Source organism: Hoplias malabaricus, chromosome 6 (assembly GCF_029633855.1).
Source record: "Hoplias malabaricus isolate fHopMal1 chromosome 6, fHopMal1.hap1, whole genome shotgun sequence".
In the NCBI taxonomy this organism is placed as follows: domain Eukaryota; kingdom Metazoa; phylum Chordata; class Actinopteri; order Characiformes; family Erythrinidae; genus Hoplias; species Hoplias malabaricus.
Window position 1 is genome coordinate 33,190,612 of NC_089805.1, and position 14,428 is coordinate 33,205,039.

The window sequence follows — 14,428 nt, forward strand, 5'->3', positions numbered from 1 at the left end:
CCTGAGATTCTGAAAAAGGCATTTGGCTAGGCTTTAAAAATGATAGTTTGGCATTCACATTTTTCATCTTGCCTCAGATGTAGTCATGTTGCCAAGACAGGTCTCAGGTTTGTTTATTTGTTTTTGCACTGGAGCTAGGATAACAAGACTTACAAGTAAGAGGGATTTGCCCAGCTCATCCATGTCCGGCACCAGGTCTTCAATGGGCTGAGGAGGGCGAGGGGAGAAGGCACTCTGAGGCAAGCCCACCTCCTGGGGCCAGTCTTCAGGAGAAGGGACTCCCACCACACTGGAATAATCAACAATATTATAATGAATATGATTAGCATTATTGATTAAACTGCTCCTTCTCTGAGCCCTTTAGATCTGTATATATGATACAGCACAAATATGACATCAGATTTCACACATGTTCTATAACTTTGAGAAGAGATGTGAGCAAAATGATAAGCACTGTCTAGAAAAAAAAAAACAATGCATCCCAGCATTAGAACCATATCCCATATACTACCCCGTAGTGGTAGTATCATGCTTTTTAATGTCTTCATTTATTCCTATAGGAAAGTATTAGACCATCCATTCACGCAGCAGGACCACAGCCCCAAACACCAAAATCATTCTAACAAAGAATGGCTAGAGAAGAGTAAAGTTGTTTTTTGGAGTGGCCAATTCAAAATCATGACATAAATCCAGCTGAAATGCTGAGAAATAACCTGAAGCCTATAGCTCTTGAAGCTGTTCTGCACTGAGAAATGGACTAAAACTCCCCCAAAGCCAAAGTGCAGGATTTATCAACAGCTATCATAAATGTGTAGTTGAAAGTTTTGCTGTAGAGGGGGTCAAAGGAGATACTGAAAGCAAAAGTTCCCATTCACAGATCTGTAATTTTCCTGTTAAATGTTCCAATAAATTATGAAAAAAAGAATATAATATGTCACTTGTTAACTGGGTTCTGATTATATAGTTTTAGGAAAATTTGATGATCTTTTAAGTCATATATATATATATGTAAAACAATACACTTCAAAACACCATTTTGTTCTGACATTTCCAACCTCATTCGAAAATTCCCTGTAAACTGACATTTACAGTAATTTACTGGCAATGTAAACAGAAGAATACTGCCAGTATACAGCACTGTGTGTAATTTTACCGCTTTGTGGCAAGTGCCATTTCAAGACCCCTTTGTAGACAGCTAATAAAATTTTCCAAATCAAAAGAATACTCACTCAAATATCTTGCCCAGTTGGTCAACATCTGAGTTCCCACGGAAAAGGGGTCTAAAAGAGAAAAAAGGTCAAACAGGTCATTTAGTGGCGTGACTCAACACTAGAACACCTACATGACTGATAACATGCTGTTGGTTTGAATAGATTCATTACTGTGCTAGCACGCTCAGGATGCCATAGCGTACAAGCCAACAAATAAACCACATTTGGTCATGATGTTTAATCTATAAACACCAGCACAGTGCGTTCTTATGTTCTGTTTGTGCAGACAGAAGTCTCTGTTCTTTGTAGGAAAGCAAGTGAAAGAGAGTCAGCAAGAAGTAGCAAGAAAGAAAGGAAGAGATAGAGAGGGGAAAAATCCCCTCACTGTGTTATAGGGCCAGCAAGGTCACTGTAGCGCTGATGTAATGAGCAGGGCTACTGTAAACGCTGGAGTTTCCTGGCTGGGTCGATTGTGAGCTAGGCTCCAAGAGAGACATGGGAGTGAACTAAGGGCTTTCTTTCTCAGCACAGCACAGCAGAGCACAGAGAGAGAGAGAGAGAGAGAGAGAGAGAGAGAGAGAGAGAGACAGAGACATCTTCACATGCTTAAGTCTACTGTTGCTGCAGCTTTAGACCCATTCGACCGCCATGCCTCCGCCTGGCACACGCACAAATTCCAGCAGAACCAGCCCAGGCCCCTGTCTCCGAAACCACATCCACCGCAAGAGGAGGCACGAGGTAACACTGTTTATCCCCTGAATCTGCTCAAGCTGTCTATATGTCCCAGTGTGGGGGAACAGCAATGAGCCAAGTGAAAGAAGGCCTTGGTTTATCTGAGTGTGAGAATGAGGCTGAGAGCGGCTCTAGTGTGGCTTCTTATTCTTACTGCATTAGAAAACCAAGAGAACAGTTCTTTCCAGAAATGTGATCTAATACAATGAACTAGAAGGTAGGGATATGTATATAAATACATGCTGAGCCATTAACCTCAGTCAGACAATTTAATGGAGCCACTTGCAATTTTTATTACAAACTGAAGGATCCGTGGACCTTGCATCTACATTCATTATGCATTTTATCAGCTCCACTGACCATACAGAAGCCATTTTGAGGGCATCCAGCATAAAACTGTGCCAAACTGATAATGCAGATCGGATGATATACTGTGGCAGCCCCTGATGGGAACATCCAAAGAAAGTAGTCCACCTGCATATTTTTTTTTATCCCCATTTCACCCTGCTCTTGGTCTGGACAGACACCTGGGTCAGACACAGTCTGCTAGATTTTTTAAAAACCTCAGTTACACTGCTGGACTGAGAACAGTTCACCAACCAAAAATATCCAGCCAAAAGTGTCCTGTGTCCACTGATTTAGGGTGAGAAGATGGCCAACACACAGCAACTGGTTATCTACTGTCCCTGAGTTTACACCTACAAGTTGTACCAATGAGATAGGTGTGTCTAACAGAGTGGGCAGTGAGTGCACACTGTGTTTAAAAACTCCAGTAGCACTGCTGTGTCTGATCCACTCATACCAGCACAACACGCTGAGAAGCCACCACCCATATCATACATACTCTCTGAGGGTCCTGACCATTGTAGAGCAGGGTGAAATGGGGATAAGAAAGTATGCAGAGATGATAATCCCATGATCCTTCAGTGTATACAGTTACCAGTTTTCAGCCAAAGATGCCCACTCAGATATGCCTGCATTTAGGTGCTTCAGCAACTTATGAACAGCTTTCAATGCATTTATGCATTGAGGTGCTATCGTCCAGAGTAGCACAGGATGTGGTCTTGTTTAAAGACTCATTGTTCAAACTTTCAGTGTTCTGTGTACATATCAACCTTGTTATCTACTAAGATTTCCAACAGATTGTTAATTAAATATCCAAACTCAAATAAAAGTAAATGTTTTTCTAGTTGTATCTTATGGCTATAATTAGAAACCACTGTAATGTAATGTAAAAGATGTAAAACTTTCTATGACCACCAGAGCTCACTGTACTGCAGCAAAAGAGGGAGCAGCACACAGCCCTATGGAACTCTTCTGACTGTAAAGAGACAAAGAGGCAGCTGGGAGCACGTGCTCACTCTGTGCCTTGTCTTACTCCATCAGCACATAAACTGCCTTCCGTCATCCTACTCAGCTCTTTCTGACTTTGAAGATTAGTTTCAACTCTTCCAACTCTAATACATTGCATTGTGCCCACTGCTTCTAACATGGAGCACTTATCCTGTCAGAATACCCAACCGCCCGTCAGCCCAGAAGTCTGAACAAGAAATTTTTCATGTCACAATATGTTAAACATTCCTCAGGAGTCAGAAGTAAAACCCAAAATGAGTAACTCACTCACTCCCTGTTCAAGCCACCTGTCATCTGAGAAGAGCAATATGACACACCATTCATTCACCGTAGAGTGAGATACGTGGGTTTGAAATGTGAAGCCTTCACAGTTTAACTGGGCAAAAACGCACAAAAAAAACCAGTTCTATTTTGTAACAGTTGGGAAAAAACTCCCTGAAGCCATGTTATGCAAAAACAAGTATGGCTGAAATTCTCTGGCGCTGTATACTCTTTTTGGCCCAAGGCTACTTGTTATTCTGAATGGAGTAGGGCCTTTTTGCACAAGGCTGATATTATGCCGTGGGCAGGCTTCCTGAATAAGTGGGCACAGCCAGGCCAGCACAAGCAGCTGAGTCACACTGCAAGTGCCAGTCTCTCCATCCACATTCCACTCTGATAGCTCCTGGAATGCTGGAGTGTCTGTATATGCGTATGGGAAAGCAGAGCGTTTGTGTTCGAAGAGCTCACAAAGATGTACATAGGTGCACACGCATTGTGAGAAAGTAAACACGGATGTGAAAGCTTTCTTAAGCACACTGTGCCACCGTAACATGCTTGACCTTTGGATCGGTGGAATGTCAACAGCATTTTCAAAGTAATTCATAAACGCGATGACTAATCATTCCGCCATCTGAGAGATGCAGATACAGACTTGCTTGGAAGTGGAATTTCCACTCAGTCTTAATGGCACTTTCTTCTGAAATCACTGTGGCGTTTAATGAAGCAGTTCCAAGCTGAGATGCAAAGCTGGAACATAAGACGCAACCCTTATGGAAAATATTCCAGGCCAGTATGGATAGTGCCCAGTGACCTATCACTGCCAAAAGCCACAGGGGGCCTTGGAACATAAGGTTTAAGTCAAATGGGATAGTCTTTGATAGCTATTAATGTTAGATAAATCAATAGTAACTGTGTACAAATTGTATAAATGCAATAAAATATATGAAGAAATGTTATCTGTTCTCCAGCGACTACATTTTTGTGGTTACCTGATCTACTTCGCTTGGCTCTACTCACCTTTTTTCTTTTCCACTGCATGGTACCTATTCTACTCAACTGTACGTGGCTCTACTCACTTGGTATCTGTTTGGTATTCACTATTCACTATTAAGCTCCCCCCATGCAATGCACACTGTGTTGTTGCAAAACACCATCTCTAACAGGAATGGCAGGCTTTGGAAACCACAACAACGGCATGGTTGTATCAGAAAAAAGCAAACAATATCAAATAGTTGATGTAGTTTCCAAAGCCCATGGCTTCCATTAGAGACAGTGTTTTGCAAATTCACCAGCTTCATTTATATAGAATACAATTTTACCCTGCTTATGTGTTAATGTTTTAGACCTCTCTGAAGATGATTGTGCAAACCCGGTATCTGTCTCTGTTCTGGACAGAAAATTGCAATGGGCAGTAAGTTATAATGTATAGTGACCAGCTCAAGTCCTTCTTGTGGACCTGCTCATCCCTAAAGACTCCATACTTGCTCCATGAAATTCATTCTCTACGGCAAACTGAACCCCTACTGCTCTGCGAGCTCAGGTGTGCCATGCCTTTATCATTCTCCAGTGAATCTTAAACCTCCATTACTGGCTTGGCTCTGATGCTGCACTGCTCTTCTCACAGATCCGAGTGGAAGCCTTGGAAAGGCTGCTCCCAGGTGCCTTTTAATCTGCAACAGGTGGCCTTTTAAAATGTATTCTTAATCACCTCCAGGAGAGAGAGAAAAGGAGGTGCACTGTTAGCAGGGATCAAAGCACCTCCCTTCCGCCCTCAGGCACTCTTGGAGGACAGCCAGGAGCCCGGCACGGTGTTTTTTTTACAGGGCATTGTGTCAGGGAGGGAGAGAGAGAGAGAGAGAGAGAGAGAGAGAGAGAGTGAGAGAGAGAGTAAAAGACAGCACCTTACGTTGCACAAACTGATTACCTAACTCGCCTGGTCCAGTGCTGACCTCCTGTCTCATCTGATCACACTGTTACCATACAGACAGTAATGAGATCTTTGTTGAGCATTGTTTATTAGCATGGTTCTTGAAAACCCTGTCCTTTTAATGACTTGTATTGACTTGTTAGTCTTATACTCAAATTTTAGAGTGGTTTATTTGTATGATATGCAAAGAAAGTTAAAATACCTCAGTCATTATTAACTTAATCAATTTAGTCAATCTTATAGATCCTTGTGGCTGCTGTTCCACTGTAAACCACTTTGTTTCAGGAGAAACAAATCATTCTGTTATTCTGTTATCATTCTGTCATTCATTTTGTTGCAGCACCATATTAGTATTTGCCTGCCCTTACATGACAAGATTCTGGAGAACTACTGTTCTCTCTGGTTTGTTTACATTCAGAAGCTCTGCATCTTTTAATGTGGAATGGTATGCTTTAGGGAAAATATGACTGTTGTTTGAACGTGGCTGAAGTTGAACTGTAAGTTTTTATTTGCCGTTTGAATTACCAAAGATACTCATTAGTTGCTCATGTTTTTTAGTTTTGTAGAATTTCGGTCTTTGTTTACTTTCATATGGTTAACGCTGTCCTGAATTTAGTCAGTTCCTCATTAAGTAATCTGAAAAAACAAAATAAGTCAATATTACCCACCTATGGAGCAGGAACAGAGCAATATCACCATATTGTGTTTTTCAATTTCTAGAGGTCTCTTCATTTTCTAAACTGCAGATGCTTTCTCTGTTTCTCTGTCATGAGAAGACCCTTTGTTTTTTAGCCTTTAACTGAAACTGGGGTTGGTCAACACACTAGACTGGTTTCGAGCATTTTATAAAGTGTTTTTTGATTAAAATCATTTTAAAAGGTGGATTTAAAGATTATGACATAATGGGATGCAACTAATCAAAGTCTTTGGCTAGCATGGCTGAATGTTTTTTCCTTACTCAAGCACACTTTAACCTCATTAGGGCTTATTAATTAGCTTATTCCATAGCTTTTGTTCAGGTGAGCTAAAGCAAGGAAATATGCATACATGTGTCTACGGAATTCTGTATATAAATCACAAACACTTTTGTTTTCACTTTAAACTTAGAAGCGGATCTAAGATGAAGGTCTGCATGAGTAAACAGACAGGTGGGCCCTGTTAGGATGTGAAACACAGGATGTGTGTGAGTGGATCTGTGCTCCCCATTGAACACACACTCCTCTCCCTCATCCTATCACACACTCGTCCTCTGTGAGTGTGCAGAGGAAGACATCAGCCCACGCATCCTCCTCTGCACAATGAGGGACAATCAACCAGCCATCAGCTCAACCACACTTCTGACGATTAGGAAACACACGTGCACCTACACTAACCTTGTGTATATTAGTTACACTATACACACACATACACACACATATTTATAGGTTTTTTATTATCATCTGAAACCCACCTGGGATCTTCCTGCCGTTATACAGTAGGGACATATCTTACTGGTGGTAGTTAGGGGAAGGAAATTCAGACTGCAGATTCAGTTTGCTTTCCAGCACCCTTCACTTCTCATGAATAACTGTTTGTCTAAGGCCCCACAGAGTTTTTGAAATTTTTAAGATTACAAATATCATCATAATGTACATTTATGTCCAAATAGCACATATTTTCCATACTTCCAAAAACATGCTAAAGTTAATACAGGGTAGCCATTAGAAAGTCATGTACAGAGAGCTTTGTTGCAGCCACCAGAGAGGAACGAGTCCTCAGATGCCTTCTGCAACCACAGCAAACTGTAATGCATTTCCCCAACTGTTTAACAACTCCAACTGACTGCAAAAATGTGGTCACAATGAAGGAAAGGGCATTAAAAAAAACTCTTTCTACATTTTGTATGCTCACCACACATTGTGAAACACGGAGGAACAGTCACTATAAAAATGCCTGCGACAGCTTGTATTGTGTCGCTCCAAGAACACAGTCTGACCCAAATCCTTCAAAATAAGCTTGATAAATGTCACTGAACTCCCGAGTGAAAAGGTTCATTTCAGTCACAAATGCCTGCACAGTGTCCACTTTTTGAAGTGTAATATAAGGGATTAATAGATTATACATTGGTGGCTAATACATAACTACAGCCCCGAATCAGAAAAGTTGGGAAGTACAGGACAAGTATATTTTAAAAATGCATTTTTTTTGCATTCACTTAGAATTTAATTTAATTTCAGACAGCATGAACACACAATATTTAACCTTTTGTCTGGTCAATTTCCATTCCTGTATTTCAGGCCTGCAACACACTCCAAAAAACATTAGAGGGTAAAGTATTTATTACTCTGTAATACTGTCATTCCTTTTCACAGAACTTAAAACACATTTAGGCACCGAGGGTATCAAGTGCTGAAGCGTTTCGCGTGTTATTTTATCCCATGTCCTAAGGAATGCAGCAGTACATGGTCATTGTTGTCACATGTTTTGTTTCATAATTCTCCACACATTCTTTATTGGGTATATGCCAATTCCCGCCGTCTGCAGCCATGACTTGTAAGGTGTGCAGCCTTTGAATTTCTTGTTGAAAAAATGCATGGGCGTCCCTGGAAAAGATGCTGTCTTCAAGGCAGCACATGTTGCTCTAAGACCTTAAGGTACTTTCCTGCCTGAATGTTGCTGTCACTGAAGTGTTAATCACCCTTGGCAAGGGCACTGACACAACCCCATACCATGACAGACCCTGGCTTTTCAACTTGTTGCTGATTAAAATCTGGATGGACCTTTCGTCTTTGGTCCAGAGCACACGGTGTCCATTTCCTCTAAAAAAGTCTGGAATAATGATTTGCCTCGCCACAGCACACATTTCCACTGTGGGATGGTCCATCCCAGAAGCCTCTGAACCCTGAGGACATTGCCCTTTATCCATCTAATGCCTCACTTTAAGTTCCCATATGTGAGTCAAAATAAAAAGTTCTGATTTGAATGCACTTAAAAAAACATCCATTTCCACTGAAAACATTTATTTTCTTTTGCTTTTCTGTTGAGGTATTGATAGCTTTTTGCCATGATTCCTCAGTTCATGGGCTTCTTTGTACAGAGTGTTCATTTAGAATTCATAGGTGAGGATTATTGTAATGGTATGTTAATTGTAAAGAAAGATGTACGCCCTCCCTATTTGTGAAACATTGGTATGGTACACTAACAAACAATTGTTCCTTGAATAAATCTGGTGTTTACTTAGCGTTTGTGAATTTGGTGGAAAGTTTTCAAAAATGTTAATTTTACTCATGAGTTTGCTCATGTTTTTTTAACGTAAGAAACAATGTTTTTTTTTTGCATTACTTTCTCTAAAACGTAATAACAATATTTAGAGTCTAAATGCTACTGTTTCTAGGGGAACAGTCTAAATACTATTACTTTTTCACTGTTTCGAAGCTTGGATTAGTTTATGCCAGCTGTGTAGAGGTGCAAAGAAGACGAAAACTGGAGGAGCAGACATTTTAAAATCTGAATTATAAGCTATACTTCCATTTATTTTTATAAATATCAGTCAATATTTAATGAAGCAATAACAAACCAATGTGATTTTATTTGTGACTAGAATCTTGCATGGTTTGCGACATTTTCAGTTTTTTGATCATGTAGATATGATGCTAGTTAGCAGTGTTGTCACGATACCAAAACTATGACGTCCGATACAATACCTGCCTAAATATCTCGATACCGATACTGAAACGATACCATGGCAAAAATATAAAACGTCAGGAAAAGTAATGTAAAGTAAAGTAAAGTAAAGTGGAGGTCTGCAAAATGCTTGTTAAGTGTGACACCACACGTTACCTTTCGCCATTTCTGGGTCCAGTTTCACCATTGGTCCTGTGCCATTCATTCATAAGACGTGTTTACTATTTGAATAAAGCTGAATACCTCAATCAATTATGGGATCTCAGTTCAGCTGTTTAGAAAAAGGAATAAAGTCAACATAAAAGGAAGCAAACGTGTCTTTGGCAGCACGTTTTGCTCATTCTAATCTGTGTGAGCTAACTGTGCTACTCCGTCTCTGGAGCAGATGAGCCAAGTTGAGCGAGCTGTGTCTCCTGGAGCTGCGTCTCTGGGAACAGAGAAGCCACAAAGAGCAGTCTCTTCCGCTCACGGTCAGTCCCGGGGTTCTAATACGGGCTACTGGCTACTGGCTCTTCTATATGAAGCAGCTATGGTTTGTACAGAAAGTCGTTGGTGCTAGTCAGGTTTTTTGTTTTTATAAATACCTTGCCAAAAGGTCAGAAAAGTCGCTAAAACTAGCGGCAAAATCATTAAGGGAGGGAAAGGAGGCAAAGAGCTGAGGGCAACCCCCCCCCCCATGATACCATTATATCTCCTTATTATATAATATTATCATTATATCTTATCATACCGGTACACATTATATGGGGTATTGTACCATTTTTAATGACAAAGTATCGAGATACATTTCTAGTATCGGTATACCGTGCAGCACTTTTAGTTAGTGGCTACAAGCTTCTAATAATTGTTAGCTACATTAGCTGTAGCTCAGTGTACAAACTATGTAAGAAAAAAACTATGACACCAAACATGTCCTGGCTGATTGAATACATTTAGAACAAGGGAAAACCGCACAATGTAATGTTTCACCAGGTATTCACTTAAGCAGGGTTCGAATTATGGTGGGATTAGAGGAGTCTGACCCCCTAAATAAGACTTGAAACCTGCCTCCTCCCCTACAGAGTGTATAAGCAGTAGTTAGGGCATTGGGGGGCATCAAAATATTTACATATCCCTATTACCTATAATGCTAAATATTACAATAAATTTACAATATATCCATGCATGGAAGAAACTTGAGATACAATTTCAAAGACCCCTTTACAATTCCTTGTTAAATTTTACCACTCTGCCTGCCTCACACATATTATTGGTTATGTAGATTGCATCCTCATTAAGGTAGCACCTGCACAAGTCAGAGAAGGCTTTACATGTAAGTAGCTACCTAGCTTTTCAAACATTTTATTGTTGGTGACCCCTGACTACAAAGGTTGTTGTGTGGTATGTGACACATTAGCTGATGTAATGGATTGATCATTAACATACTGCAGACATTACAGTATACAAGCAAGACTCTGTAAGGATTGTAAAGCATCAGTTTACTGAAGCACACACCTGCGCTGTACTGGTTTCCCATTATGACCTGAAGAAAAAGTTGTCCATGCACCTCCCCCCAAGTTGTCATTGCATAATTCTCACCATGCACTTCAGCCTATCAAAAGAACAAGACTGAAGGCTTTTGTGTTATTTTGGAGTGAACGTGACATATAAGCATTGTGGAACCTCAAGCAGTGTGGGCACAATCAAGAAATCAGGTCGCCCAGGCTTGACTTGTTCCTTATGCTCCTTCTGAATGTGACACCCTTTTGAGTGCCATAACTGCAATACTTAATCTCTCAGATCAGTGTTAGTTGCAGCATCTGTGAGTATATGGGTGAAAAGGGTATGAGTGGGTGAAGAGTGTTGTAAGGAATGGATGAAATCTCACCTTCTCCTGAACATCTCAGCAAAAATGCAGCCCACGCTCCACAGATCCACTGGGGTAGCATAGCTGGACTGCAGAAGCACTTCTGGAGCTCGATACCATAATGTAACCACCTGAAACACATACAAACAAATGATAAAAGGCAAAAATCACTATAGCCAGGGCAGGGGAGTGGGGGGTCTGATCCCTTAATTAAGACTTGACCCCCCAAATTAGGGTAAAAGCAAATTTTATTTTATTTTTTGGCCGGGGGGGGGGGGGGGGGGGGGGGTCAGGTGCGGGCGTCAAAGCCTTTATATATCCTTCTTACCTATAATGTTAAATACTACAATAAATGTACAATATCCATGTCTGAAAGAACCAGGAAATACGAAATATTTGAAACACTTTGAAAATTTGTAAAACCATGACAGTAAATGACTGTTAATTCTAAAAAGGTGGAAAACAGTGTCTGTGACAGTGAAATGCCGTAAATAGTTTTATCAGCCAAAATACAAATTTTTACATCTCTTTACTATAAAAAAATACATTATTTCACTGTTAAACTTACAAACCATTAGGGGTGGTCCAGGTGTCCAAGTACTGGGAGGAACTGAGACTCATTAGGGAGCTCCCAGCATGCCTTGCTTCCCCATATTTTCTGTGATTTTCAGAATTTCTGTGTTTTGTTCTGTGTTTGAGACTTTTTGATTTTGGGTTACAAAGGGGTATTTATTTTGTGTATTTGTGTGTGTGTTTGTATTTCTGTGCATGTTGTGACGAGATGTGTGTTGGTCAGGAAAGTTCACGATCAGCCTGCGTTCTGAGAGGTGGAGTGTGGCACCCAGATACCGCACATTTCTTTGGTCCTTTCAGCAATATCTCTTTTTAAGGGCTGAATATAGGATATGGTTTGGCTATATCTAAATATGGTTGTCACACAATTTACATGTTAATTTTGTGGCAAAACAATGTTTCTTTGTTATTTTTATGTAAATACTATGCTTTTTTACAGTGTATATCTGTTTTTTAACAGAAAAATCATGTAAACAACACAGTCCTTAAATGTAAAATTTATGATTGCAAAAACGTGACCTTATACGGTGAAATTCGGGCAACCACAGTTGCAAGATTTTTACTGTAAATTTTACTGATTTTTATTTTTTTACAGTGCACCATTACTTAAGTTTTACCACTCCTCTGCCTCGCACATATTATTGGTCACATGCCACATATTGGCATATATTATTGGTAGCATTTGCACAAATCAGAGAAGGCTTTATGTGTAATTTAGCTATCTAGCTTTTTAAAAACACTTTATTGTCTTCAGTAAATTACTCACCTGGTCAATTTTACTGTTCCACCATAAATGCTGCAGTGGCGACACACAGGTTTCAGACTGAAGATTTTTTAGGCAATTTGAACATAACTCCATCGACTTTTAAGGTGGAACAGAACATTTGAGAAATCCAGGTGTATTTTATATGTGGACTATTTTCTGCACAACATAAGCAGAAAACTATAAAACTCATTAAGAACTTAACATCTATGAAAAGTTCAATGTAATCTATGCACCATTTTAAGGTGGACAGGAAAATTTGGACAAGAACTTAAAATCTCCATAATCTGGTGGCTGTAGTAGTGAAGTTTTAGTTGCCGCTGTGAGTAGTTCTACAGTTAACACTAATGTTATTGCAGTGAATCAGTACATTGATGTATAAACTTGAAGTATATGACTGGTTAAAATGCTTTAAAAACTGGTTTCACTAATGTGATTCACTAAATGAGAGTTTAATTTGGAGACTAACATTAGCCAAGCTTCTATATAAGCCAAGCTCTCCCCTTAACATTTCACATTGTAGGTGCTGTATCCGTCCCAATATGAATGGATGAGATATAAGACAAAAGCCTAATCTACAGTGAGTTTCAGTCACATTATTCCCATTTATTCTGAATTAATTAACACGCGGTTCCCATGGAAGAGATTCTGTATAATATGAATTTCATTTTCAGGGCAAGAAAACTGCTGACAGATTTTGATTATTGGGTTGTCTATGTCTTTAATGTTAGTCAGGTACAGGCCTAAATTTTGTATGGTAGTAACCAATAGCATTGTTTAATTGTGTTCTATAATATATTGTTGGTGACCCCTGACTACAACAGTTGTAATGTACTGCAGACATTACAGTCAACAAGAAAGGCTTTGTAAGGATTGTAAGACTTTGGTTTACTTAAGAGGTGCCTGTTCTGTACTGGTTTGACATTATGACCTGAAGAAAATGTTGACCCCAATTGTCATTGTATAATTCGCACCTTGATTATAGCTGTATGACTGCTTTAGATAAAAAGATGACAAATATATAAAGAATTTGAAGAAGATACAAAAAATGTTTCTGTGTCCCTGCGTCTGAGTTATGTAACGTTTTAAATCTGGCAGTGCAAGCCTCCACATTCCCATTTTGGTATACCAAGATCGCACAGCATTTCCACAGCAAGCCATCGGGGACCTCTCCCATGATCTCCTTGTGCTTTTATGGAACCCAGGGCCTTTGGCCTTCAATGGTTTACCAACAAACAGAACTTTCTCATACTGATCCATGCTTTATAAAAGTCTATAGTACGGTGTTAAATACCAGATTGTCAACTACTTTTGGGGGATAAATTGTATAAGTCATATTTTTTACAAATTATTGTAAACCCTGCCTAGGCCTTAAACTCGATGACACCTGCTCCTGCAGGCAGGCCTCAGATTCATGCAGCTCCTGAAAGGCTCAGCAAGAGGCCTGTAGGATCCTCAGCAGACTGGACACGCAGTAGAGGCATACAGTAAAGAGAGCCTCCAGACGAAACTCAGTGACCCTGCTCCAAAAAGTGGACGGCTTCCAGGTGCTTTCCCTCTCCGGCATGCTGTCCTCCCTGTGGGCTCAGGGCCCAGAAACCCTCTGGCTTATCAGCCAAATCAGCCATCCTCGTGTTTGTAAGCAAAGCCTGGGGCGTATATTGGGGGGCGAGTATCATAAAATGCAAGGCACACTGGCATGTTGCCAGAGGACGCTGCACAGAGAGCGCGTCATTCTTAATGAGTGTTGGTGTTGGAATGAAACTGTGAACAGCAGACAGACCACACGCTGCTGATTAGACACTAATTGCAGTGTTGTACTATAGTGTGGAATGAGAAAAATTGATCCAGTGACACACTATTACATTAACAAGTGTTATGGCATTAGGGTGGTCGTACCACTCAGTTTAAAGGGTTAACTTCAGAATCTAAATGTCTCTAGGCTTTTTATAATGAGTTTGGTGCACTATGTAAATATTCTGTCAACATATACGTTCCGTGCATGCATCATGTATGGAAATATGATGCAAACCTGTCTGTATGTTGACAAAGCAACGAACACATTTAAATATTACCACAGTCTCTACTTACAACAGTTT

The 14,428-nt window shown here is 40.1% G+C and overlaps 1 protein-coding gene across 1 annotated transcript in view; it reads right to left on the reverse strand.

The window, feature by feature from the left end:
* The window catches only part of cdk6 (cyclin dependent kinase 6), a 44,771-nt gene that overhangs the window by 4,637 nt on the left and 25,706 nt on the right, over positions 1–14,428 (reverse strand). Inside the window, exons 4-6 of the mRNA XM_066674888.1 lie at positions 11,015–11,124; positions 1,230–1,280; positions 154–289 (exon numbers count right to left, since the gene is read on the reverse strand). Of these exons, the coding sequence (XP_066530985.1) occupies positions 154–289; positions 1,230–1,280; positions 11,015–11,124 (297 nt within the window). The remainder of the gene's footprint in view (positions 1–153; positions 290–1,229; positions 1,281–11,014; positions 11,125–14,428) is intronic.